Source organism: Patagioenas fasciata, chromosome 8, assembly GCF_037038585.1.
Source record: "Patagioenas fasciata isolate bPatFas1 chromosome 8, bPatFas1.hap1, whole genome shotgun sequence".
In the NCBI taxonomy this organism is placed as follows: domain Eukaryota; kingdom Metazoa; phylum Chordata; class Aves; order Columbiformes; family Columbidae; genus Patagioenas; species Patagioenas fasciata.
This window is the reverse complement of record NC_092527.1, coordinates 29,263,352-29,289,651: the sequence shown is the minus strand read 5'-3', so window position 1 is coordinate 29,289,651 and position 26,300 is coordinate 29,263,352. Positions and strand designations below refer to the sequence as shown.

General features: G+C 54.6%; 2 protein-coding genes across 4 annotated transcripts in view; both read right to left on the bottom strand.

Moving 5' to 3' along the window:
* The window catches only part of TRIM8 (tripartite motif containing 8), a 29,510-nt gene extending 22,409 nt beyond the window's left edge, over nucleotides 1-7,101 (bottom strand). Inside the window, exons 1-2 of one of the 2 annotated variants that reach the window (XM_071812108.1) lie at nucleotides 5,514-7,101; nucleotides 4,572-5,270 (exon numbers count right to left, since the gene is read on the bottom strand). In XM_071812108.1, the coding sequence (XP_071668209.1) occupies nucleotides 4,572-5,141 (570 nt within the window). In that variant the 5' untranslated portion in view covers nucleotides 5,142-5,270; nucleotides 5,514-7,101. The remainder of the gene's footprint in view (nucleotides 1-4,571; nucleotides 5,271-5,513) is intronic. The other variant, XM_065843794.2, reaches the window with a different exon arrangement.
* A 10,963-nt stretch (nucleotides 7,102-18,064) lies between these two features.
* Nucleotides 18,065-26,300, bottom strand: part of SUFU (SUFU negative regulator of hedgehog signaling) — a 96,108-nt gene continuing 87,872 nt past the window's right edge. For both annotated transcript variants that reach the window (XM_065843002.2, XM_065843003.2), the window contains exon 12: nucleotides 18,065-25,087. In XM_065843002.2, coding sequence (XP_065699074.1) covers nucleotides 24,998-25,087 — 90 coding nt within the window. In that variant the 3' untranslated portion in view covers nucleotides 18,065-24,997. The remainder of the gene's footprint in view (nucleotides 25,088-26,300) is intronic.

The window sequence follows — 26,300 nt, the reverse complement described above, 5'->3', positions numbered from 1 at the left end:
CTAGGGCAGTACAGACCGCTCTCAGTTCAACTAAAATCCCCCACTGCCCCTAACAATGCAGCACAGCAAAGTCTGACAGATCGATGCTGGCGAACAGCACAGAGCTACAAAGCACAGCAAGGTGGGTGCTGGGATCTCTGCAACTGCCCAAGGCCCTACAAGTCACTACTCATCATGGCAGCTTGACCAACTGACAGCATCCCAGGGCACAATGATCAGTCACATTTAGGAGGCTGGCGCTGGACACCCGAGGGCCCTGGGCAGGAACCAGGGCATGGGCAAGGCCTGGGGAGGGAGGGACCCAGGCTAGGCTGACTGGGGTGGGGGAAGGGGCTGGTGGTTCAACTCTGGGGTGCTGGTGGAGGCTGAGATGAAGGGTGCAGGGAGAACCTGCACATCTCCAGCTTCATAAGACCCACTACCAAAGTTGTCTATGGACCAGGTACGTTCACAGAGTGCTGCAGGGAATGCAGCCAGGCACCACCCACACCATCTACAGTCACAAGAGCTAAATTAACACTCAAGCACTTGGGCACTTGCACTCACAATGCCTCCAGTGAGTTTCGTGCTGCGCTCCTCATAAACAAGTCATCTGGTAAATAAGTAAGCCTGTAAAGATCCAGCCCATCACAAGTTACCAAACCTGTTTCAGAGTAAAACAACTCTTGTCAGGATCCTGGCAGCAGAGCCCATCCCAGTCTTCTCAGCACTGGGGCTCCCCAGGTCCCAGAAACCCCATCCCAGCACGGATGGCAGCACGGAGATGCAACATGGGACTCATTTCAAACAGGAAGGTGCCTCTGGTGTCAGAGCCATCTATTGAAGTAAAGCTGGTGGCATTTTCCTTCTAGAGACCTAGAGCGTTCGAACCGCAGAAGCAATCAGTTGGGACAGGGAGGAAAAGCACACAGGCCACCTCTGCACTGGGGCTGGTGGCCAATGCTGGCAAAGGGCCAGAGTTCCAGGTACAGACCTGGGATTCACCTCTTGCTGTGCTCACTACCAAGGGCTCAACCTCTCCTCCCTCCTGCACTTTAGAAAGCACCTGAGCTGGCCTTATCTGAGGGGCTTCCAAGAAAGAAAGCCCAAAGCCACAGAGGAGCAGATGGACCCAGCAGCCCAGTCCCCATCCGTCCCCCTGGATTTGCCGAATGGGTGCTGCTCTGTGGTCAGTGCTGGGGGATGCTCCTACACACTGCCGGAGGATCCCCAATGTCTTCCTGCAAGTCTCAGCACCATAATGTGCTTCCTCCCTCTTAGTGTTCAAAACCACCAGAGATCTTCAGAATATGGAGGGATTTTCCTCCAGTTTCCCAAAAATGCACTGCAAGCTGGGTCAGAGGGAAATCTACCTCCACCCCCTGAAACCGAACAGAAGCAGGAGCAGAACCTCTGCCCAAGTCCTTCCCCAACAGCTGAGGACAGGCGGCTGGGACATCCCCAAGCAAGCTCAGCTGCACCCAGCCTCAACAAATCTTGTCCCACACAAAGACAGGGCAAACATGGTAATACCCCACAAATGAGTCCCTTTCTCTGGCTGCTGCCTTCAGACCTGTGCTCCAATCCCAGCAATGGATTTTTCCCCTTTTTTGGATTAAAAAAAATAAAAAGGCAATGCATCAACCTCACAGTGAAGAAACTTTCAGCCCTGGAAGTAGGTTCCCCCATGCTCAAGAGGCAGCAGGTTCCCCCAAGCAGGCAGGAGGCACGTGGCTGGGGCAGCAAAGGCAAAGATGGAAGAAAACATGTTTCGGTTTGAGACCTTGACACAAACAGAATGACAAGAAGCAAAAAAAAGAGGGTGAGTTGTTGGCTTTTTTTTCCCCCCCTCTCCTCTTTAAGCACTACAAAAACAGGAAACAAAGGAGAAAACATCTCACAGGGGGGAAGGGGAGGTAAGTGCTTTATACGCCCACAAAAGAAAGATTAACCACATATTTTATTTACTGTTTGTATTACGGTTGCACGGTGGAGTTCAACCAGTTCCTGGCCAGGGCTCTGCGGGTTTCTGCAGCATCTAACGCAGAGCGGTCCCCTTCACCCAAACCCACCAAGCATGCACCTCTGCTTCAAGCCAGCCCTCCACAGACACCCACCTCCGACCCCTTTTGCCCAGCACAAGCTCTCCTGCCCCAGTTGCCAGCTGAGAAAGCACCAGTGTTCTCCCCAAGGAGTTTTGAGCGCCTTTTCCCCTTCAAATTGGACTGTAACTGGAGGTAAGATGCCCTTTGAGGTGGGTTGGCAGCAGAGCCAAAGCAATACATGCTAAAAAAAAGGTGAGTTTATGGGGAGGATGTTAACAGGCTCCCATCCCTTTTCTGCCACACTGGGTCAGCGTCACACCCCACACCAAGGACAGGGCTCTGAGCCTCCGAACTTTGACTCATTTCTCAATTAACGGCTTCCCAAACACGAGCCACACATGGAACAAACCTCTCACGACGGGGCCTCCCAAGCCTGGTGTTACTCATCCCCAGTCCCAGCCCTCCTTCCCCGGGATGCTCCAGGAGCAGCTTCACCACTGCGGGATGAGCAAGCAGCCAGGAATCCCGGGCCTGGCTCCCGCAGGCGGGAAGCCGTCACCGTCCGAGCACACGCACCCTAATTCGGGAGCCAACACGGCCGCCTTCCTTGCTGGCTCGCAGGGGGCAGCTTTCAGCCAGAGACCTGCCCAAGGCCAGGCAGCGGGGACCAGCAACCTGCAAGGTGTTTTTCCTTCCCTCCCACAGCCAGTTCATGGAAGAACTGCTCCAGCTGCAGGGGCGATCCTTGGGGCACGCCATCCCCCCGCTTCAGGCTGCCCTCCATTGCCCCAGCCTCCGAACGCCTAACCAAGACACGCGCCCAGCGGGAAGAGACAAGCTTATCATCGCAGAGAAAGGAAATTAAGATAACACGGCGACGGAGGTACCGAGGGATTTTGGCCAAGGTCACAAATTAAGTCCGCAGCTCTACAATACAGCTGTCCGACGTACTCTGTGTCTGGCCACATATCCTAAAATTTCACACCAGGGCCAAAATCCAGCCTAGCCAGTGGCAGCTTTCTGCCAGGTCATTAGCAGCGTGCATCCGCAAAGAGCAGTGAACATCCAGCCATAACAACGGCAGCAACAACAAAAAAAAAAACCATGCAGCAAGAGCGGGAATAGATGAGATCAAAGTGTCCTGGAAAAGGACCTGGAAAAATAGTTTTGGTCCCTGGCTAAGACTCCCGGGAAATGCACAAGCGAGCCCCATCCCAGCCCTGCATAGCCCTCCTGGGGTGGCTCCCCACCCTGGCAGAGGGAGACCAAAACGACTCCCTATAAATAGAAGCAGAAAAACGCTTCTCCAAAAGCCTGGCTGGGTCTTTTCCCTTCCAGCGCGTGTGGCGGAGCTGCTGGCACCTCCGCGGAGGTCTCTGGTTTTCCCCCAAAAAACCTGGAGAGGAAAATAACCTTCCTGTGAGCTCAGGCTGACTCCTCTTTGCACAGAGCTGCCCCCCCTCCCAGGCCTGGCCATCCAATTGGAAAGTAATTATAGTGCAATTTTTATTTATGACTTTTTTTTTTTTAATTGCTAAATGGTGACTCATTTTGGCAACATCAAAATACACAGGAAATCATCCCCATTTTACAGTAATCACCATTCAATTCATTGTTAAATATTTATTTGGCGGACAAGCATCAGGCCTCTTTCGAAGGGTTGGAGGGGAAACAGAGGGGCAGCCCCGGGTGAGGGGGAAGGTGGTGGTGGGGTCACAGCAGGGCTGCCTGCAGGGCTGTTAAATGCCTGCCACGAACTTCAGGGTGGGGAGCCAGGGGTGAAAGCTCCCGCCAGATGGTCTGGCCACGAGCAAAATACAGACTCGCTTTCCCTTGAATTCAGCGCTACGCCCCATGCTGCTTTAGAGAGAGGGGGCTGCCCTGTGCCCCCTAATAAAAATCCCATTATTCAGCCGAACCCCAAGCACGAATGCCCACCAGCGAGGAGCCGTGGGTCTCTGACATGAAGCTCTCCCAGTGCTGGGGGGAAGGGGATGGTGGCCACCGGCCCCAGCGGGAGGCGGTGGGAAGAGCCAGCAGTTTGACATTCATAGGCCTTACAATGGACAGGGTCCATGTCTGCAGCTGCTTTGTCCCCCCAGGGAGCCTGATTTTGGGGCGACTCGACCTTGGACACAGGTGGCTGCCCTTCCTTCCCCAAACGGCTGCACATCCTAGCAGGAACTGGGGAAACGGCCCCTCCAAACCCCCCCAGCCCAGGCTCTCCACCCTTCCCCGCACAGCCCAGACCCAAGGGGCTGCCAGTCCCATGGCCAAACAGCTCCGAAGGACCCACAGTACAGAACCCCTTCCCCAGGGAGCCCCCCAGCAACCACAGACTCCGTCACTGTTCAGCTGGAGCGGTCACCTAACATGTCTGCCACAGGGGGACCAGGTGGAGGAGGAGGAGCACCAGGGTGGATTTGTTTGGGCCCTACACAAACACAGGCCTTCGGGGAGCAAACAGGGCAGAGAAGAGGGCAGCCAGCAAGTCCGGCAGCTCACCTGGGCTGGACAACCCCACGTCTCCAGGAAGGTCTGACTTACCCTGATCTCATTGCGGCGGATCTCCACATCGCAGACCGAGTGTCCCTGGTGGGCCCCACTGTAGTAGCAGCAGAACTGGCAGACGGCCACCTGCTCGGCCTCGCAGTGGTACAGGCGGTAGGCGTTGTGCTGGGGGCAGCTCCAGGCCCGCACGTCGTCCGCCTCCACCAGGAGATGGCCCCGGGCCGTTGAGGGTTGCTGCAGGTGGGTCTGGACATGGGACTGGCAACACGGAGCCTCGCACCTCAAGCAGATCTTCTGTGCCGGCAGCGGCGGGCCCCGGCGGCAAAAGACGCAGTGCAAGACGGAAGGGGGCTTCTCCAGGTTGAGGGAGTTGAACTTCTCCACTATGTTGGTGAGCTTCAGGTTCTTCTCCAGGTTTGGCTTCTGGTTGTAGGCCTGGTTGCACTCTGGGCACCGCACCAAGCCCGACTCCTTGGCCCACGCCTCCCCGATGCAGCCCCGGCAGAAGTTGTGCTTGCAGGGCAGCTGGACGGGCTCCACGAAGACATGCAGGCAAATGGGGCAGATGAGCTCCTCTTCGAAGCAGTTCTTCCAATTCTCGGCCATCTCTGCCGGCGGCCTCTGGCGACGTTTCCCACCACCCGCTTCGGTCGCTCAGTGCAGTCTAGGGGCGGACGCCGGGGTCTGTCCTTCCTGGAAGGGGAAGCCCAGGGGTGAACGGCTGCACTCCCCCCTCTCCGCAGCACGCGCGATAAATAAAAAAACCACACCAGATCTTAAAATCAAGGATAAAATAAACCACAGAGCAGCATTCTAGGAATCTCCAGCGAGAAAACACAACATCCCCGCCACTTTGTTAGAAAAGCAACACAGTTAAAAAAAACCCAACAGGGTATTGTAAGATTTACAGCCCAGAGTCTTAACCACCCCTAAAAGCCATTTGTTTCTTTCTACCCCAGAAGGTGAATCAAAACTTACCAAAGGTTGAAAAAAATCCATACAAAAATCCAGCAGCAGAGTCCAAGTTCTGTATAAAGCTCCTAAATTTAGCGCTCCGGATCTGATTTTTCTTTTCTTAGGTTTGCAACTGACATTCAATATTTTAAAGGGACTTTTGTCCCCCACCAACCTGGCTAACAGCTGAGAGCACTGACTTGCTCGGTTTTTTTTCTCCCCTGTATCTCTCCTCCCTCTCCCCCTGATGGGAGTTGGGATTCAGAGTCTTTTAAAGGAAACAGATCAAAGGGTTAAGATCCAAAATGGGAAAAGGACAGATTAAAAAATAATAATAATACTAGCGATGATGACGATGGCAGCAAAACGAATTCGCTCCGTGGCCCCCGAGATTTGCTTCTAACCGGGGGAGCAGCTGAGAAAAAAAAAAGGAAGACGGGAAAAAAAAAAAAAAAAAAAAAAAAAAGACAAGACAGGAAAAAAAAAGGAGAAGGAAAAAAAAAACCTCTCGCCTGCTTCGATGTTGCGAGGTCTTGAATGGGAGAGCTCGGTCATTCACAGCAAACCTCAGCGCAGCCCTCCCAGCCTCGTCCAGCGCTCCCAGAGAGGGAGGGACGATCGGCTTTGCCAAGGGGGGATCTAAACCCCGCGGGCCCCGAATGAACCTGCTCCGGCTTCCCACCGGGGCTGGGGGAAAAAAGGCGTCCGGGGGCTGGGGGGGTCCGAGCTACCCCGGTCTCATGGCCGGCCGGGGGGACTCAGCCCTGACGGCAACAATGCGATGGAGCCGGGGGTCCCGCGGCGCGGGGCAGAGGGACGGGTGCCCGAGCCGCCCGCCGAGCGCCTGCCGCTCCCGGTGCCGCTTTCCCGGCCCGGCCCCGCCGGGAAGGGGCGAGGCGGCGGCGGGCAGCCGGGAGGAGCCGGCCGAAGCGTGCGGTTCCGGGAAAGCCAAGTCAGCTCTCAGCCATTTTGAGCTGCCCTACTGGAGAACGGAGATCGAAGGCGCATTAAAAATAAAATTGAAAAAAAAAAAGGTATAAAAAAAATTAAAGTCACCGGAACAAAACCGCTCCCGCTCGCTCCCCCGCCCACGCGGCGGGGCTCTGCGGAGGGGCTGCGGCTGCGGGGCCAGCCGAGCCTGAGCCGAGCCGAGCCGTCCCGTCCCGGCGGGGCCACTCAGCAGAGCCCCCCGCGCCTGCCCCCGCCGCCGCCGCCTCCAGCCATCTTGGGCTCGCCCTGGGCGCCGCCCGCCCGCCGGAGCCCCACGCCCCGGCCTTCCTCCCACCGCCCCCGGGGAGGCGGCCGCGGCCCGGGGGGGGACGAAGAGCGGGGGGGTCCCCGCAGCCGATCTCCTCGGGGAGGGGGGGAGGAGGGGGCGGCGCCTCGCAGGCGACCGGGCTCAGCCCCGGCGCGGGGGGCCGGGGCGGCGGTGGGGGGCGGGCGGGGTGGCCATGGGGGCGGCGGCCGCGGGGGATATATCGAACGGGGTAGGGGGGAGCAGGCGAGCCCCGCCCCGGCGCGCCGAGGGGCCGCCCCGCTCAGGAGCCGGTCCGGGTGGGTGGGGGAGCGGAACGGAGGCGCCGGAGCCCACAAGCCCTGCCGGGCGCTGCCGCTGCCGCTGCCGCCTCGGAGCTGCGCGATGCTGCGGCGCGACCGGCCCCGCCCCGCCCGCGGCCCCGCCAACCTTGCGTCACGAGGACCGCCCCCCGCCCCGCCCCGCCCCGAGACGGCGCTGCCTTAAAGTGGACACGGCGGGCGGTGGGGTCCGCTCAGTGCTCGGCCCTGCGCAGCCCTCGAGCGGCGATATGGCCGCCCCTGCTGCTGCAGCCAGCTTCCGAGGGGCCCGGATTTGTCCCAGTCTGGGATGTCCCCGCTTGCCACTACGGCAGCGGCAGGGCCATCCTGCCTGGCCACCAGCTTTCCTGCGTTGCCAGGAGCCAGGGTTGCTCAGGATGTTGGTCCATAAAAAGGGGCTGATTGTCCTGGAACCAGCTCACATCTGGCCCACAGCTGGCCCTAGATATCAGAAGAGCCCTTTGGAACTTCCTACACCATCTTGGCTCCCCCTTGGATGGGCTGTTACTTTGCACAGGACCATTTCAGGTCTGCAGAGCAACAGCCGTTTGTCCTTTGGGGTCTTTCCAAAACTGGCTGCCCCAGCACCTCCTGCAACAGCCTGGGACACAGAGGTGTCTCTGTTAACAGCTCTCCCACCAAATGTTTCTGCAGCTGTTTGGTGGGATGCTGTATACCCAAGCCCTTCCAAATGTGCTGGGCCACCAGGAATAAAGCACATTGCTGGTGTAAATCCATTTCCAATTGGCGATGGGGGTCACAAATGTCTTCAAAATGGAGTATTTAGACCAAAAAAATGCTCAGGGTGCACAGTCAGGTTTTCAGTAGAGTGACAAAGGGGCAAAGGCTCAGACAGTGGCTTCAGGATATGGCACCAATCTTGCCCCTGGGTGACACCCACTGATGGCAATTTGCCTCCAGGAGGGTTTTATCAGGAATTCCCTGACTGCAGCCTCAAAGCCATGGACCAAACTGTCCAGAGACACCACCCAGGAGTGTCTACTATAGCACCCTATAGCCCCAGTGCAACAGGCCAGCTGGGGCAGCTGGCTGCCCGCTGGAGGGATGAGCCTCCTACAGCACACCCGAGGGAGGGTGATCAGGGTCTTTCCAAGCTTTCCTTTACGGGAACCCTCTGTGCACAGGCAGGTCCTGCCAAGAGACACCCCAATAAAGAGATGGAGTGACGGCTACCAGCCATCTTTGGGTTGGTTTTTGATTTGGGATCCCCCATCCCAGTTCCCTGCCTCCACCTTTCTCCTCTCACTTTGTGCTTTGATGAGACATCAGGGATCACATCTACCTGCCATCTGCATTATGCCCAGCACACCCCAGTCCCGAAGTGCTGCCCCAGGGCAAATCAGAACAAACAATAACAGCATCTGTACCCCAGCACATCCTGCAATGCTGGTGGGACCACAGCAATGTGCAGCACCCAGGCTGGCTTGGGACACCACTTGCCTCTTGTTTCTGGGTGAGGCTCCCACAGCCTTTTTGCCATTATAAAACCTATTTCTGGGCTCAGCTGGCCAGTTCCCGCCTGCACAGCAAACCCACAGCCAGGCCACCCCAGGACTGGGGCTCACCCCCTGTCACCCCCCGCCACCCTCCTCAATCCCCGCACACCCAGCCCTCAGCTCCCCGGGGCTCGAGCACTGATTCCTGCAAAGGGAGCAGTTTGCCATGGAATTCCTCCACCAGGCCTCAAAGCCTGTGGGTTGTACATCTGAGGTTTTACAAGCCTTCCAGCAGCCAGGACCGGAGAGAGGTGTGCAGGGTGGCATGGGATGTGTCAGCACCTCTGCCTGCGCAGAGGCAAATCTCTCCTGGAAAAGTCAGTGCAGAACTATTTGTGACTCTCACTTCTTTATAAATGCAGGCAGCGCCCGGTGGCTGTCACCGTCCCCACCCCAGACACGGCATGGCTTTTCTGCAGGGGCTGCTGGGGTCCCCCATGCCCTCCAGTGCAGGTGAGCTGGGGAAGCCAGCTGGCATCTCACAGGATTTAATAAAGGAAGGTGGATGGGATGGGGCTGACCCAAACTGAAAAACGCATCCTGCTCTTGATTGGGAATCCCACTGCCAAAGGAGCACTGCTGGCCGTGCTGTTGTCACACCCACATCTGGATGGTGCCATCTCCCTGCCCACCCCAGAGTTTCCCCTTTGTCAGAGGAGCCCCAAAGACAGGCTGGGCATTGCAACCCTTCCACAGCCAGCAGGAGCTCCCTGGTGGGGGGGTTGTAGGCAGGGACGCCCCTTGCCCACACAGCTCCCGAACACCCTCCTGCTAGTGCTGGGTGGCTGATGGACACCGGCAGGACAGAGCTGCGGAAAGCCTGCCTGTGCTTTGAGCTCCCCTCCACCAGGATCCGGCCCTGTATGGGTGTCCCAGCCTGCGCCGTGGGGCCACAGAGCTGGTTATCAGCTGAGTCCTGGTGTGCATCCCTCAATCCCTTCAAGCCTTGGCTTTCCCAGCTGCCACCAGGCCATCGTTCCCCTTTGCCAGCAGTTTCGCTTTGGCAGCCCTTAGCCCTGCCCTGGAGAGACCACCACCCCCCCAGCCCTTGTAAAGTACCAGCATCTCTGCCAATGGCCCAGTTAGCACTAACTGGGTTGCAGGTACCCACCCTGGCAGAGCATTGCCCCAGGCCCTACAGAGCCAGAACACTCAAGAACTTGTCACTGGGGTGTGACATTGCCTGGCACAGAGCAACCTCGTCCCCGTGGAGCAGGGATGTGTTGCCTGATCTGCAGAGCCAAGGTGCCTTCATCACTGTGGCAGGGGATGAGCGGGGCTGTGCCTGGCAGCTGGCATCAGGGACCTGCCTCTGCTTTCCCAGGCAGACTCAAGGGGTGTTGAACCAGCCTACAAACAGACACAAACCCTTTGCTATTTAGGGCTGCGGACCCAGCCGAACTGACGAGACGAAGGGTGTTCACACAGATTTACTGAGCAGCTGGCTGTTGAAGTGACAGCTTCCTCACCTGCCACCACCCTGTCCCTGGGATGTTCCTGAGGGGTCCAGCACCCAGCCTCACACCTTCCCCAGAAGCCTTGAGCCTTCCAAAAGTAATACAAAGTGATGTGCTTCTTGGATCACTTATAACTCAACCAGCCAGAGAGAGAAGCCATCACTGCCCTTCTGGTCCCATGTAAGCCTGGTGAGGTGGCTTAGTTTGATGGAGAAAGCTCCCTCCACCCTGCTCCCTGTGATTAATGCATTAAGTGCTTTCGCTGAAGTTTTAAGACTGAGTTTGAGGAATTAAGGAACTTGCAGAGTGGCAATAGCCTGGTTTGCAGCACTGAATCTGACTGCTTGTAGCTGTCCCCTGTTCCTGGCTGGGGCAGAGGAAGAGGGAAACACCCCCATGGAGGAAGCACAACACACAGGTCCCCACGGCCAGTCACTCCCTATCGCAGCCCAGAACACAACACTGACATGCACTGCTTATGCCTGGCCATCCCATGTATGTCCCCACTGCAGTGTCACACTTGTCCCTCCCACTCTATGGCCTGCCTGCTCTGGCATACTCACAGCCCAGCACCTGCTGGGGAAAGGTGCAGAGTGCCTGGTGCATCCGCAGGAGAAACCTCCTGTCCTCTACAATTAATAAAACGTGACCAGGAGCTGGGTGTGCAGCCTGGTCCTGCAGCACGCAAGCAGATTCCCTTGCCCAACATCCAGGCGCTGGGATGCAGTGACATTCACATCTGACCCTGGCAGCTGGGAACAGGGCTGGGACAGTGTGCTCAATGCAGGGATGGTGATGCCCCTCTGGCCCCTTGGGAGAGCTTTGCCCTCATGCAATGGGTGTGCAACCAGGGCTCCTCTTGGAGCAAAAACACTGGGCTTTCTCCCTCCTGAAGCCTCAAGCATGGGGCAAAGCAGATATTGGGAGATGGTCAAGGGGCACTGCAACGAGGGCGGTGACGGAGGGGAGCTCCACTTTGGCCCAGGGCAAATCCAGGGTGGGACAACCCAATCTGAGGTTGAACAACCAAACCCAGGGTTGCGCAGCCAGCCACGGCGCAGGGGCGATGCTCTGGGGCTCACCACCCTGGCCAACCGTGGGGTGCCAGTGGGTGGGGGCGAGCACTGCAGTGGGTCCAGCAGCTGCGGGGCTGGAGTACAGGGAGCCGGGACCAGGGCCGGAGCAGTTCCTTGCCTGGTGGGGTTACTTTCTATGCAAATGCCTGGGAGCAGCTGCCCTGCCGGTGTGACTCATTTCCTGCTCTTGTGTCACATTCTGGTCAGGCCAGTTTGGCAAAGGCTTTCTTCTCTCCCTCCCCAGCCTCTCCTCATTCTCTCCCTCACTGCCGAGGGCTGGGAAGTGCATTCGCTCAGCCACTGGCAGGATGAGACAGGATTTTCAGGAAACTGCGTCAAAGCCACAAAACCTCCATATATATATATACACATATATATACATATATATACATATATACATATATATATATATATGTATAAAACCTCAACAAAACAAAAAAAAAAAGCACAATTTTATTTTATTTGAGCACAAGGGAGACGGGTGGCCAGACAGGCTCCTGTGCTCTTCCCCTACTGGGGCAGCTGCTTCCCCCAAGACAGGATGGGTCCCCGCAGAAGAGCTGCAGAAGTTTGCTGGGTGGTTGAGAGGAAAAAAATGCAGCTCATTTTAATTTTACCCTCTGCTTCCAGTCGGAGAGGTGCTGTCGGAGCCGGGCTGTCCTTCACAGGGGACGGACAGTGCAAGTATCCCAGGGATTTGCCAGCCCTGGTGTTTGCCCGGGATTTCTCACTCCTCGGCAGTGCTCCAGGGCAGCCTCACCACTGTGTCCTGAAAAACATACTGGTCCGGGTTAAAAGTAACTCACTCATCTTAATGGGACTGGGAAGTGATGCTAGCAAACGCTGGCAGACCCCAGTGCGGTGGGTCTCCCACCACAGGGCAGGGCAGGGAAAGGTGATGCCGGGAACAAATCCCCCTGGTTGCTCCCCCAGCCCCGTCCAGGCTGGCGCTGCCCTGAGCCCAGGCTGTGCTGCAGATAGAAAAGTCACTTTTTGAGGAATTTCCTGTGTGTGTTCTATGTTGTAGCTGCAAGGGCAGGTTTTACAGCCCCCCAGGCAGCAGTGCAAGCCCTCCTGCTCCAGGGCTCTTGTTCCACTGTCCCTCTGTCCCCTGTGGGGTGTAGGGCCCCACACATGCACCCCTCGCTGCCTGCGAGGCTGAGGCAGAAAGCAGCGAACCTTCTCCCCAAGCCTGTGGCTACCAGTAGCTCAGTTTCTCCTTCTATCAGCCCTTTCCCTGGTGCATCAAGCCCTGGCACAGCCTCCTGCACTGTAGCTGGGCACCTCGCTGGGGGAAGGACAGAGCTCCTCGGTGCTGCCAGCCCAGACGTGAACTTTGGGACACAGAGCTGTGGCCCTGGACCCGCGGGCGGGACACTGCGGGTGGGAGTGGGGTACAATCCCACCACCTCCCACCTGCGGTTGGGTTCAGTTGCCCTCCCATCAGAAGGCCCCTGCAGTCCCCAGCCGGGTCGAGGTGTAACCTTCGCAATCTTCACTCCGGAGCAATTTCTCAGCCTTCCTGTTCCTTTTCTTGCGTGCTCCCTGCAATCAAAGCCGGCTGCAGCCAAATGACCCAGGGCCACACGCATGTTAAAAGCCCCCCCGCCAGGCGGCTACTGAGTTTTCCTTTGAAGGGCAGAGCACTCGCAGCCACAGTGCCCCATGCGACCCCCAAACCCGCAGCCCCCCCGAGTCCAGTGGCACCGCTGAGCCCTGGTTCGGAGCAGCCGGAGGAAACTGAGGCAGGGTGAGGGCAGGGGCTTGGCCCGGAGCCGCAGCCCGTGCACCTCCCGCTGCTGGGGCTCTCCTTCCTCTCTGAAAGCTCAGAGATCTGTTTGCCCAGAGCAAAGGGAAGAGCATGAGGGTATTTGTGTAAATTAGGTCAGGAAGCATTGATAATAAACTGTCACTTCTGGTTGTGTAATGGGAGCAATTACGGGTTTAGGCCTTGTTAAGACATCGTCAAGGAAAACATGGTTTGTCTGGGATAGGAGGAGTGTGATGGCAAACAAAAAGGAGGGTCCTGTTGACACAAGGATGAAGCTGCCATTGCATTGGAGGAGTTTCTGTCCCATCCTGGTGCATCAGCAGCCCGGGGCTTGGATTGACTCCATGCAGGGGGATGCAGGGGGATGCAGGACGCAGGAGCACGCAGGGAACAGGCTCCGGGCTCTCCCTCAGCTCTGCTCCTTCCCCCAGGCAGCCCAAGGCCCCAGGAACTCAGGGTAGGTAGTTTTAACCCCTCTGAAATACCTGGTCTCTGATCCACTCTGCTCAGCTCTGCACTTGGTGCCTGCACAGCTGGTCCCTGAGGCCTGATGGGGATCCATGGGTGGTGAGGCCAGTGCTGGGCTGTGCCAGGACAGCCTGGGAGAAGCGTCTGAGCTCCTCCTGCCTGCACAGCCACCACGGGCCCTTCTCTCCCGGGGAGCTGCCAGGCTGCCCTCGCTGCCCACCACACTGCCAGGCAGCAAACGCCCCCTGCCTGTCCCTCCCAGCCGCCACGGCAGCCCCAAACCCACCAGGTGGGTCCCTCCCGGGGTCTCCAGAGGGATGCTCAGGCACTGGCACGGCCCACCCAGACCCTGTCCAAAATAAACTCAGGGCTCCCCATCAGCAAAACCCCAGGGGCATGGCCAAACCTGGGGTGGAGGCTCTTGTGCCCCCTCCATGGGTGCAGAGAGAGCAGGAGGCTCCCGGTGTGAATTCATCCCAGGCACCCCACAAAAGAGGGGCTGGGGCACCCGACGGCCGGTGTAAGCCTTTAACCACCCACAACACCGCACAGCAGGAGAAGAAATTCTCGAGGCATCTATTAACATAAAAAGAGTCATACTTTACATTTGGTCCTGCTTATGAAGGATTACTGTGCCTTTTAATAAATAGTTAATCAAGTGTCAGAGTCCAAGCAAGTTGATAGGTTGCTTATTACCACGGTTTATAACCTTTTATGAATGCTGTCTGTCGATGTACTTATAAACATCCATACCACATACTTCTCGTGTCTTGACATGTTGGTCACATCTGTTGGAAGTTTATTAACTGTTGAGCTGCGCGCTAACGGCAGACCGGGAGGGATCCCGCTATTTATCTGTATCAATCTGTGCAGCTCAGAAAGCACACCTGCATGGGGTGCACGGGCCGAGGGGTGGTGTGGGCATCCCCCTTTGTCCGAAGGAGGTTCAGAGCAAGCAGGATGCAGCCGTATCAGAAGTAAGTTGGCAGCGGGGTGTTGCTCCCACGGGTGCGTTGCTTTTTTTTGCCACCAGGACAAACAGCCAAAGGAAGTCAGTGGCAGATTCTTGCTCCGTTGAAGTCATCGAGCTGAGACATGACATTGTCCTGGACCACCCGCTTGAATCAAAAACACAAGTTATTGGGCTCAACGTGAGAAGAATTGGGTAAAATTCTCTGGCCTGCGAACAAGGGAGGTCATACAGGAAGATTTAATGGGATCTTCTGGCCTGGAAATCCACAGAAATATCCTTGGTTGTCGCTGTTCGTGCGCAGCTGAAGCCCCCCTCGCGTCATGTTCCAAATAATGAAATAAAACTCTCAATAAGCTGAATAATCAGAAAACAATTTTCCAATAAAAGCATCCCCCGAAATCTCCTTTTAAGGCAAGGACTGGGATTCCCACCGCCGAGCGTGTTCCTGACGCCTTGCGTTATTGTTCAGCTGCCTGTACCGGGGCCGGGCAGGCTGCCACGCCGCCCCGCGCCCCTGGGGACGTCCCGCCAGCCCCCCCGCCCCTCTGCCCTTTTTGCCTTTATTTTTCCCCTTTGCCGGATGCTTCAGATAATTTTCCTGTTCAAGAAGCAAGCGGGGAGTACGAGGTGCCATGGCCCTGTGCTCGCTCCAGATTTTTGACAGCCAGAAAAGGGACTTGTGTGTTAGGCAGACAGGGATGATCCCAGCCTGGGCGGGAAGCTGCGTCTCCCTGCTCGCCTTGGCCTTGGACACTCTTGGAGGTATTTTTCAAATATCTAACCATGCTATTCCCTTTGGTCCTTGCTCCTCAACCCTTCTGGAAGGGGTACCTCATCTCCTGAGCAGGAGCATCTCCAGCATGGGGCAGCCTTGCTCATTGTCCCCCAAGTCTGAGGAAATGTTAATGATGGGAAAGGGCATTAAAAATACTTGTCCCCTTGGTAGAACAAAATCAAACCCGAATTACGCTTTTTTGGAAAGCTGCAGCAGCAATGGCTGCTGCTTGAAAGGCATCGGCAGCCAGCGCATCCCTGCCGTAGGTGAGCAGTGCGGGGACCAAGGGGACAGACCCCTTGTTGAGGGGCGTTCTGAGCCAGGCTGCCATGACCTGTCTAATGTCCTGCTCCAGTCAGTGTGTGCAATGAGGTGTTGGGGCAAGAAGGGGCCATTATTTTCTCCAATGTGAACTCTGCCTGACAGCGGGAACAGCTGCTTCAAAAGCTTCTTGGAGAAGCCAGAGATTCTGGGCATGCCGTGGGCTCCAAACAGGGAGCTGGGGCACACGGGGCTTCCCTACAGTGCTGCTCCCAGCCCCGGCGGGTCCCAGTTTCCCGCGCTGGATGGCGAGGCTGTGGCTGGCAGTGGGGCGAGGACGTTTGCCGGCTCCCTGCCATCCCCAAGGCTCAGCCGTGGGGCTGGGGGTGCTTGTCCCATGTTGTGGGGGAGGCAGCAGGACCTGGCCCAACCTTGCTGCTTCATCCCCTCTGCGGTTTCAGCCTGGCCACGGGGCCCCCAGGAGCATGGGCTGTTAATGTGTCAGGTCCTGCTGGGAGCTTTTCTTCCACGCCAAGGTGCTACTGTGGCCAGCTGTGCCATGAACAGCGCTGGGTGAAGCAGCAAGCAGGAGAGGAACCAGGTAAAAAGAGGGTAAAATAAAAATCCCAAGGGACTTGATGTGCCGATTCCCTGCTAGCCCATGCTTCTGGGTGCTGCGTGACATATCCTCGCGGGCTAAAGCATGGAGAATCCCTTCCTCCATGTCTGCACCATCCTGCTGTGGGCTGGAGGATGTTCTGTGGGATGGAGGACATGCTGTGGGGTGATGCTATGGAAGGGGGTTTGGCGTCAGGACCACCGCTGGGTGCCCAAGTCCAGCACAACCAGCGGCCACAGTCTCTGCCCTGGGTGGGCAGGGAGCACCGTGGGACCGGGACACGTTGCTGTGGGGGCTGTTCCCATGTCCCAGCCCATGGGGACCCATCTCCCCATCCCTCTCCCACTCTGCAGGTGCACCCCCTTCCCCATCAAGGTTCCCAGGCACTGCTGTTCCCGTTTCAGATGGGAAACAAGCCCCAGCCCTCCCTCTGCACCCAAAAAAAACCCCAAAACAAAACCCAAAAAACAGAGAGCTGAGAAATAAACAAACAAATCCCTTCCCTCTCCTGGCTTGGCATCTGCTCGCAACCCTTGCATTATTAATTAGAGAAGCTGCCGGCATTATTAGCAACAAACCGCTCCTAATGAAGTTCAGAGCCGCAGATCCAGGAGGGGCTCCCAGACACTGCTTTTCAGAAACCTTAATTAAATTCAGTGCCCGAAGGTGCATTTGGCTGGGGGAGGCAGAGCAGTGAGGCTGCCCAGGCTGGGCACGGCCGCGCCAGTGGTGAGGCCCAGGGTGACAAGTGCTGGAAGGAGAGGGGCGCCCTGCTGTGCCACAGCCCCAGGGACACCCGGTCACCTCGAATTTGGGGCTGAACGGAGAGATCGGCTGCAAAGGAGCTGCTGCCCAGCCACTGCAGGGATGGTGAAAATGCATCGTTTAATTCATTCATTAACTGAGTTGCCAGCAGGGAGGGTTTCCCCCACTGCATGAGCAGCGGGGTCCCTGGCCAGTCCTGGTTCCACTGTTCTTGTTGGGATGTCCTAGCAGGGCGGCCCTGTGCTTGCAAATGCTTTAAGACCTGGGAAAGTGAGTGGCACAGGGGGTCTCAGGCCAGGAGACCAGCTGTGGGCAGCCTCTCATCCCCCAAGCCCCTGCCTGGGTAAATAACCTCACTGAGGAACCCAGCCATCCAACAAGGTTTCCTCAAGTGACATGATAAAACCCAGCCAAGCTGTGGCCATGTTTCCTTCAGCATGGCCAGTGGCTGTGGGAGAGGCTCATCAGGAAAGGACAGTTCTCACCCCAAACTTCAAAAGAAAACCAGTCCTCGCAGGAACGCTTTCCGCTGATTGCTCCCCTTCCCATGCAGGGAGGGCTGAGATAACACCCCTGAAGAGCAAGGGCAAAACCTGCCCAAAGCTGGATTTTGGCTCCCCTTGCATCCTTTCCCTTCCCTGCCACCCTTCCTCTACACACGGCAATCTCCCTTCCCCCTCACGAGATATTCCCCCCTTCCTGACCTTAAAGGAATTTATTACTGAGGAGTGTGAAAAGATTACTGCAAAATCGTTCTGCGTTACTGGGAAATCATTGCAACATTAGCTCAGTAATATTTTTTCATGTTTGCTGTGTCTCTCCTCTGACATATTCAGTCTCCACGCGCACATCCACACCCCCGCAAATCCCGCCAAAGCCAAGAGGCGCTTGGCGGAGGATGGGAGCGTGGACCTGACCCAGCACTCACCCCGGCTCCCTCCTTCCCGCACCGGAGGATGAGGTTGCCATCCCTCAGCTGGCCGGCTGTGTCCTCAGACCCACGTGTGAGCATTCCCCAGCCTGGCAGGTCCAAACAGCGTGGAAAACCCTGGCTGTCAGGGAGCCGGGGCTGCCCTGGCTCAAGGGGTTTCGCCAGCAGATGCTCAGGGAGGATCCTGCACCCGGTGGAGCCCTGCACTGGCTGTTTTGCTGAGCTTTTTTGGGAAAGGAAGATCCCTTTCTCTCCCGTGCTTGCCTTTGGGAGGCCTGAGCGACAGACCCCACTCCGCTGGGGCTGGGGGAGAAGGTGCCGATGAGGAGAGGGGGCTGCGGAGGCGGGTGATCCCGCCAAGTCGCCCGAAGAGAAGGACACCAACAATTCTGCAAATACGTTTAATGCACTTTGAATACACGGGAGGAAAAAAAAAAACAAACAACAAAAACGCTGTGATTCACAAAAATATTACAAAAAGTCACGTGCAGGCGAAACACACCCAGCACTGCAATAACAATGTAAGAATTTACATTAGAAACTAATATAAAATATTTAAAAACCTCTGCTAGTTTAGCTTTCCAATTGTTTTTTTTTTGACTTTATTAAAAAAAAAGGAAGCAGGGAGGGGGAAGAAAGGCCATCTACAAGGTACTGATACACCGGCTGCAGAAACACGGGCTCCTTCCAGCCCCGTCGGTAGCGTCCTCAGGCTCCTCGCTCGACGTGACCCTGCACACAGACCACACACTCACACGCGCCTGAACTACAGAACAGTTCACCTCCGGGCTGCGAGGGCAGCCCCAGCGGTCAGGGTTCGCTGTGGTCCTGGTCGCCCCATGTATCCCCTGCCCTCGGAAGCTTGCCTTTGCTCTAGGTTTTGCAGAAACCGTCCAGCATACAAAACAAGTAGTGTCCCCCGCCAGCGGCAAAAACTCCATCCCTTTAAAAAAGGGAAAAGCGTATCCAACCTGAGCTGGATGAGAGAAGGGGTTTTGAACGACTACACTTGGGTTTAATGACCATGGCCAAATGTGGAGCACCAGGACTCCTGGGCTGAATGGGTGCAAGCAGCATCCCATCGTGGGGGCCGGGGCATCAGTACAAGTCCCCAGTGGGATGTCATCTGCTTCCACAGGGCCACAAACTGCCGCCTCAGGGAAAGCCAAAAGCTGGGAACAAAAGGGCCCGGAGTCCCCCAGCCCGTGATCAGTCACTGCCGGGATGACACGGCCACTCACACCCGCCTCCCTCCCTCTGCCCCCCGTGAGTCTCGCAGCCTGTTTGCGGGAACAGCGCGTGAGCTTCGCCGCCAGCACCACAAAGTCCTTGTGCACTTCTGCGCCCATCCTGCCCGCGGCATTGTCAACACACACCGTGTTTATGTAGGACCTACCGCACACGGTGGCGACAGCTCGGTCCCTCCCACCCTCGTGCAGCGGAGGGTTTCCGGAGCCGCACTTTCGCTGCAGTTGGGCCCCAGGGAAAGGAACAAAGGAGCCATTTTCATCTCCAGCCTCGCCAGGAGCAGAGAGAGAGGGCGAGAGAACAGAGCAGTGTTTGCAAAACACAACAATCGGCAGGAAATTTTCCTCCAGCTTTTTTTTTTTTCTCTCTTCCTCTTTTTAAAGAGGGGAGACACAGCATCAGGACAGTTTAAAGACAACCAGGCAACGGCCAGCCACATCTGCCATGTGCCATCCTTTCTGGACTGATGTTCCTCTCCCGCTACCAGAGCCCTATGAGCCGAATGGTGAACGATGTCATGGCCTTTTGGCGAGGGAAAGGGCAGGGGCTGCCTTCACGGCAGACTGGAAATGATGCTTCTGAACTGATGTGCCGCTTATGATGATTTTACGGTCTGTCAGTTGTTTTAGGGGAAACAGAATCACAGTAGAAATGAAGAGGTGGTGAAGCACGATACACGACAGGTTCAGTGCCTGAGAGAGACAGGTCGATGCGGGGCTGGGTTTAAAGCACATTTGCAACCTCAGGCTTATTCTCCATTTGAAATTTCGGACTCACGTTGAACACAAGTTGTTTGTTTGTTTGTTTTAAATAAAAAGAGAACAAGCAGGCAATGCACAACAGAAAAAAAAAAATGTTATAAAAATAGCAGGTTGCTACAGAGCTCATTAAAAGCTGCCACAGTCCCAGAGACCTAAATCCAGCTTTAAAACCTTGGGAGGTGAACCCCATCGGCAAAAGATTGTTTTGGATACAGTTTGGCTGCTGTGCAGGCTGGCATTCACCGATAGGGACAGATGCACAAAAAGGGATACGTGGTTGCCCGACAATCCATCTGCCCTCACAGCTTCACCCACAGGGAGAATTAAGGCACAATATATAGTCTAAACAAAGGGCAGTCACATTTAGGCCAGAGTCCCTGGGAGGTGGAAGGGTTCTTGTGGTGCCAGACCCCTCCTCACCCGGCCGCGACTGCACGGGGGCTGGAGCCCAAGACTTGGTTCAGTGGAGCCACAGGGTGCAAGGCTGTGCCCTGGGCTAGGAGAAAATCGGACACACAGGTCCAAGTGTTTCCTCTGGCCTGAAGATCTGCGGATCTCTTCTCCCCACCCGATGTGACGCTGCCTTGCCCTGGCCAGATACAAGCCGGCAAAGCGGGTCAGGGACTCCAGATGCCCATAGCGGTGGGAGAAACTGTCCTCAGGACAGAGAAACAGCCACGCAGCCGCAATCCCACACCGATCTGCCATCTGACCTGCGTCCTGCCAAGCACACAGGCAGCCATGCACTTTCCAGGAATGCATCTGAGAAAGGTTTTTGTGAGGAGACTTCTGATGAAGGGAATGTATGGCGGGTGAGCAATAAAGCTCACTCAGTGACCAGCCTGGAGGTTCTCCCAAGGGGCAGCGGAGCAGGAGCTCCACTCCCCACCCCACACTCATTAAAATAACAAATGAGACAGAAGCAGCCACATGGTGAGTCTCCATCTTTGACTCAACCTCGGACACAGCTATCACAGCCATTTGCAGTCTCCACCACCAGCGGCGGGTAGAGGTCAGAGCGGGAATGCGCAGTAGGACACGCGTGCCCAGCTGCTTGTGCCTGTGCAGGACCTCAGTGGGTCCCAGCATGGAAACGAGGACCTGCCTGCGGGGACCCCACGCTGTGCCCAGGCCCTGACGACTCTCACTTTGGTTTTTAGCTTCCCTGTGCCCATGTTTGCCCCCCCTGCAGCACCTGAGGGTTGTACTGCCTCAAGCACCCTGAGCTGTGGGTGCAGGAGGGCGGCTGTAACCCGTGCCCCCACCACAACCTCGCTGCAGCATCTGCCCCCTCCAAGCCAAGCGTTGCCTTCAACTGTGATTTTTTTTTTTAAAGCTACACCCTCTAAATATTTCTACTGGTCACAGATGAAACACAATACAAACCCCACTTCTTCAAAGACCATTTGATGACCTGATGGTGTCATTTCAAAAGCCATCCAAGAGCAACTGAATATTTGAAATGAAGAGCTTCAGAATATCATTTCAAATCACTGTTGGCAAATCTATGCACAGTAAAACCAATATATCACCATCCTCAAAGACATTATGCACAGCAGGCACCACCTATCTAAGCCACTGAAAATATCACTGTAGGTCACACCAGCTACAAGACTGACTGCTCTGCTCAGATCGTATCCCACAAACTTTAATATGAAACTATACATTCTTTCTCCTGTTTTTAATCATGAGTTGGCTTTTGGGACTTCTCCTTTCGAAACTGCTGTCACATGTTGGATTTTCAAGGCATTGAGCGTCTGTCACAAGGTTCTTCATCTTTGGAAACATCCCCATCAACCTCCATTGCAAGATTTCTCCAGGAGGGAGAAAACCTACACTCGCTGCTTCTAAACCACATTCATGCCCATCCAGATCATTCTCTAGCCAACAAAAGCCTCACAGGTTTTGGTTTCATACACTCCTGCTTCTGACCTTCCACACAATCTAGAAAACTTCAGCACCAGTGGACCTACCATCTCAGCAGCTCTGGGCTAGAAAGATACCACAACATATATTAACACTGATGCATTTCTGTTTTGCAAACTGTTTGCTCATTAAAATACAAAGGTTTCTTTTCCATTCCCTTCACACGCAGGCATGTCCTTTTCCCCAAGATGAAAATATCCAAACTTGAGATCTCATGTACTTGCCAATGAGTAAGACTTTGGCACAGTTGCAAGCTTGATGTGAATCGGGAGGGGACGTCCTGTGGGTGCACAGCTCTTCACGATACCGAGTAACGTGCAACTTTCTTAGATAACTTCTGAGAGGCAGCGACATGACCCTGGAGCTTAAGGGCTGACTCTCACCAGTTTCTCTCTTGTAGTTGGTCTAACAATAAGACGGAGATTTCTATTTTGGCAGTTATTTGCCTAATATTTTTCTCCTTAATTCAATAGGAAGATTTCATTTCCTTCCCTTCAAACCTTCCCCTCAATTGTTATCTGGCTACCAGCAAAGATCTGTGAGAAAGTGTCTCAGAAATAGAGATTTCTGGCATGCCACCTGTTCATAACTCAAATACATAGAACTATATATAAATACATGACATGGAACAAAAATACACACACACAAGGATACTGGGTGGATTTTCAAATGCATTCAGCTTGCTCCCTCTGAAGTCAATGAAAACCCAACCCAGAGCGTCTGATGAGAGTAAATACGGTGAGGAAAACATAGCATAGAAAGGCAGAACTGGAGCAGAAGCCGGCTCGGAGGAGGTGCTTTCCCTGCGTGCAGGACCGCAGCCCTGCTGCGAAGGCTCTAGGAGTTCACAGGGCAGGAGGCCCTAAGCTTTCCAGATGCGTGCCTGAGCCCGCAGAGGGTCTGACGGACTTTCTCTCTGCCCTGTGCTGATCTCTGCAGGAACAGCAACAATTGACCTTCCAAATGTCCCTTCTCCACTAAGATGTGGATTTTAAGCTCCTTTTAATGAGAGCTAGCATCTGGAAACAAGGAAGAGCAGCCAGCATCGTGGCAAGGGGCCAGCTCTGCTGCAGGCACCCCCAGCAAGCTCCTTCGAGAGCCCTCCATGGGCTACTGTTGGTGATGGCTTTGGGACAAAGCTGTAGCTGCTGCCCTTGCCTTTTTCCTGACTGCCACAATCGTCTGTTTGTTCATTATCTTGGGGTGGGACACTTGGGCACGTCATTTTTGAAGCTGGACTGGTACATTTTCATGCCGCTTTCTCGCCCACGCTGTCCCCTGTATATACATCTCCAGTGCTGAAGGGATGCTTAGTGCTAACCAGGACAATGAAAACTGGCCAAAGATCCCATAGATGAATGCAGTCTGCCACAGCACAGAAATCACTCTGGCTGGCACAAGCAGATATCTGAAAGTTTGTTCTTTCACAGCAGGATTTTAAGATGATCCTCTGAGTTCAGACCAAATGACAAACTCATTTACATGTAAATTGCTTTCATAGCTTTGCAGAAAGGAAGGTTCTGCTGAGCAGTGTTGGACCCTGCATTTGGTCTGCCTTAAATTATAATATAACAACAATTATAATAATAAAAATACTACTTAATACACAAAGCACGCCCTCCCCTGCAAACCCTGGCATGCTTCGGTAGGTCCTACAGCCCTCTAGTCAATAATCAGCCTCTGCACAGAGAGACACTGAATGACTTGCCTGAGGCCACAGAGGAATTCTGTGGCAAGTCCAAGGAGAGTTTTGTGGCTTCTAGCTCTGCTTCTTGACCAACATTAACCAGCCTCAAATATACGCAAAAAACATCAAAGCTGACTTTGCCAGGAAGAAATTAAATCAGGAAACAGAAAACCAACTCTGGGGTACTGCAAGGCTTCCTGGACTTTGCTGTTTGATCAGGGGAGTTCAGTGTTAAAAGCTTTTGTTATACTTGTATTATGATCACACAGCAACTGTGCATAAATCACCAAGTTCGCTTGTAGGCAGAAAGGGGTGGAAGGAAAGCTGCACCTCCCCTGACACGGAGTGAAGAGTTGTCATGAAAAAACAATGGGCAGAGGAAGGCTGGGGAATTCGCATCAGAAACAACCTGCAACAGCAGCAGGGGGTAAAGCCTGCGGTGGTTTGCTGCAGCACATCCACAGGGGCCAGCATCTCAATGCAGAGACACAACCTGAGCCTGCAGAGACCACCTCCTCTGCACACCACATTTTGCTCCAAGGAGGAAGCCACAGGGATTTCAGAGAGTGTCTTTTCAAACTGATTTGGATGCTTTACAGTTCAAATCCATCTGAAAGGAGGGACATCATCAACAAGAGCCACCACAGCAAGGCTAGAGGGGAAAACAGAGCTGCGCAAGGGCCCGTCTCCGCTGGAACAGGGAGAATAGTCAGCTTTAATGAGGCTGAGTCTCCTCTCTGCTGTGCCAGGGCAGTGGAGATCTCCATTTCACAAATTTTCAGGCAGCCCTCTGGATGCTGCAGAGCTGCTGAAGTTGTCCCTGTGAACAAATGGTCCTTTCTAGCTTCTTGAATTCTGTACAATAGCAAGGAAAAAATACTTGACAGTATCTCTTTAAAGATAAACACACTGTAAACAGGAGATCTCCCCCGCCCCGGTAGCTTTCTTCCTCCTGCTTGTGCAAAACCAGAGGTTGTGACCTTCCCTGGGGTTCAGGCACAAGGACAGGATGCATGAGAATAAAGTTGCCTCTGTTTGCAGTGATACCATAGCTAATAGCACCAAGACCAACACTTAAAACATGCCTAATTTGAGGGCAGGGAGGATCTGGGTTTGTTTTTCTTGACTGAACTAGAAAGTTCATCTTTAAATCTGTTCAGCTTCAAGCATGTGAGCTTTTGGCCTCCTTTAAACAGGGGAAATACCATTCTGCTTCTGAAAAGAAAAAAAAATAGCACATGGAAGAACAGTTCTGCAGTCAGTAAAAGTTTGGCTAACAAAAGAACTCCAGAGTCACGTAAAGAACATTTAATCCATGGATTATAGGCTCGCACCTGGCAGAAATGCATGTGTAAATACAGGCGTGCAGAGCATCTACACCCTGGGCTAAGGCAGAGGGGAGTTCTGTAGCTAGGAGAAAGAAAGGATTCTTACTACTTATTTTCATAGTTAAATATTTCTCACTCGCACTCACACATACGCAGGCTGTTCCCAGAGAGCTCAGCCTTGGGAAGGATAAAGGAAAGGGCTCAGTTCGGTCTGGGCTGGTGCTGAGTAGCTTCTCTTCTGTTTGCAGTGGTTGTGCAGCAAACTCTTGTATTTGCAGGCAGAGTTTTTACTGCATTAATTATCCTGTGAGTCACTGGGCAGTGGACAGTAACTTGGCTCTCCCGGTCGTTAGAAGGGTGTAATTCAGCTCTAATGCAGTGGGTTGTCGAACACGGCATCTGGCAAGATGGAAACTTTCAGTTTCTTTTCAGGCCAGCTGTACTCCTTTGGAAGTTTAAACTGTAAGACAGTAAAGAGAACCAGTTAATGTATATCACTGCAACCTAACTCACAGAGAAAACAAAATCATTACAAAGGCAGGCAGCCCCACATTGTTGTTATTTTTTCAAACAAGAGGCCACTAAGAAAACATTTCCCCATTAGTATGTTTTGGACAGCAGTGGACATTAGATAATGTGGGCTGTGCCTCAGCTGCCAAAGTAAAGTTCTGAGATTTCAGCCCAAGCGCTGTTTACTTCACCAGACAGATTCTGGAGTGTTTCTGCCCCCATCATCATTTCTCTTCCCCAACCTCTCTGAAAATTCACAGCAGAAGTATCTCCGCTCCTACCTGATGATGTCCCTTTCCTTTTACCTACCCCAGCCCCCAGAGCCATCGTTTGCTTTAAAGCGAGACTTACGGCAGGTTTCAACCTCCTGCTCATACAGGGTGGTATATTTGTGATCTAGCACAGCTCTGCTGAGCGACAGGCTTGCAAATGGCCATCCCCTCTGGGGGTGCAAACTGTGCTGCCCTGGCTGGGGAGAGCCGGTGTACCCAAACAGCATTTCTGCTCCAGCCCTCCCCACCTCTGGTACAAAGGCTTTGCAGAGCACCCGTACAACGCCTCAAATTCACACAGGCACTTGGCTGCTCAGGTTGTTTTGCAAACATTGATTGAAACATGGGGAACAGGGATTTTTTTTCCCAGTCTGGCTTACACAGCACTGTCACTGGCCAGCGTTCGCCAAACAAGGCAAGTGCACTGGTCCGATTCTGATGTTGCTCCAGGGCATCTCACTTCAGGCTGGGATGTCAAACCAACATCTCTGGTCCCAATCATGACTGTGTTTGGCAGATGTCCAAGGAACCTTACCACCAACCCTTCTCACAACCACCTTTGACCACAGCTAGATGGCAACCAGTCTGGACAAGGATTTCAGGCAATCCCAATGCCCAGACTGAGGGTCCAAAAGCCATGGGGGACAGTTCTGAAAGCCCATTTGCAGGATGATTTTAAGACTCTGCTGCACCCATGATGTGGTATCACCTGACACCCCAATGGGAACCCCAGGGAGAAATCTCGTCAGGATCCCACACCACCAGGGACAATTTGGAACGGCTACAGCTACAGCAGTCCTCCCCTAAGAGAGCCCTCAGACCAAGGCCAGCAGTGCCGTAAGCTTCCCAGGGGCTACATGAATTAGAGAGCTGGTGCAAGGAGGCCTGTGA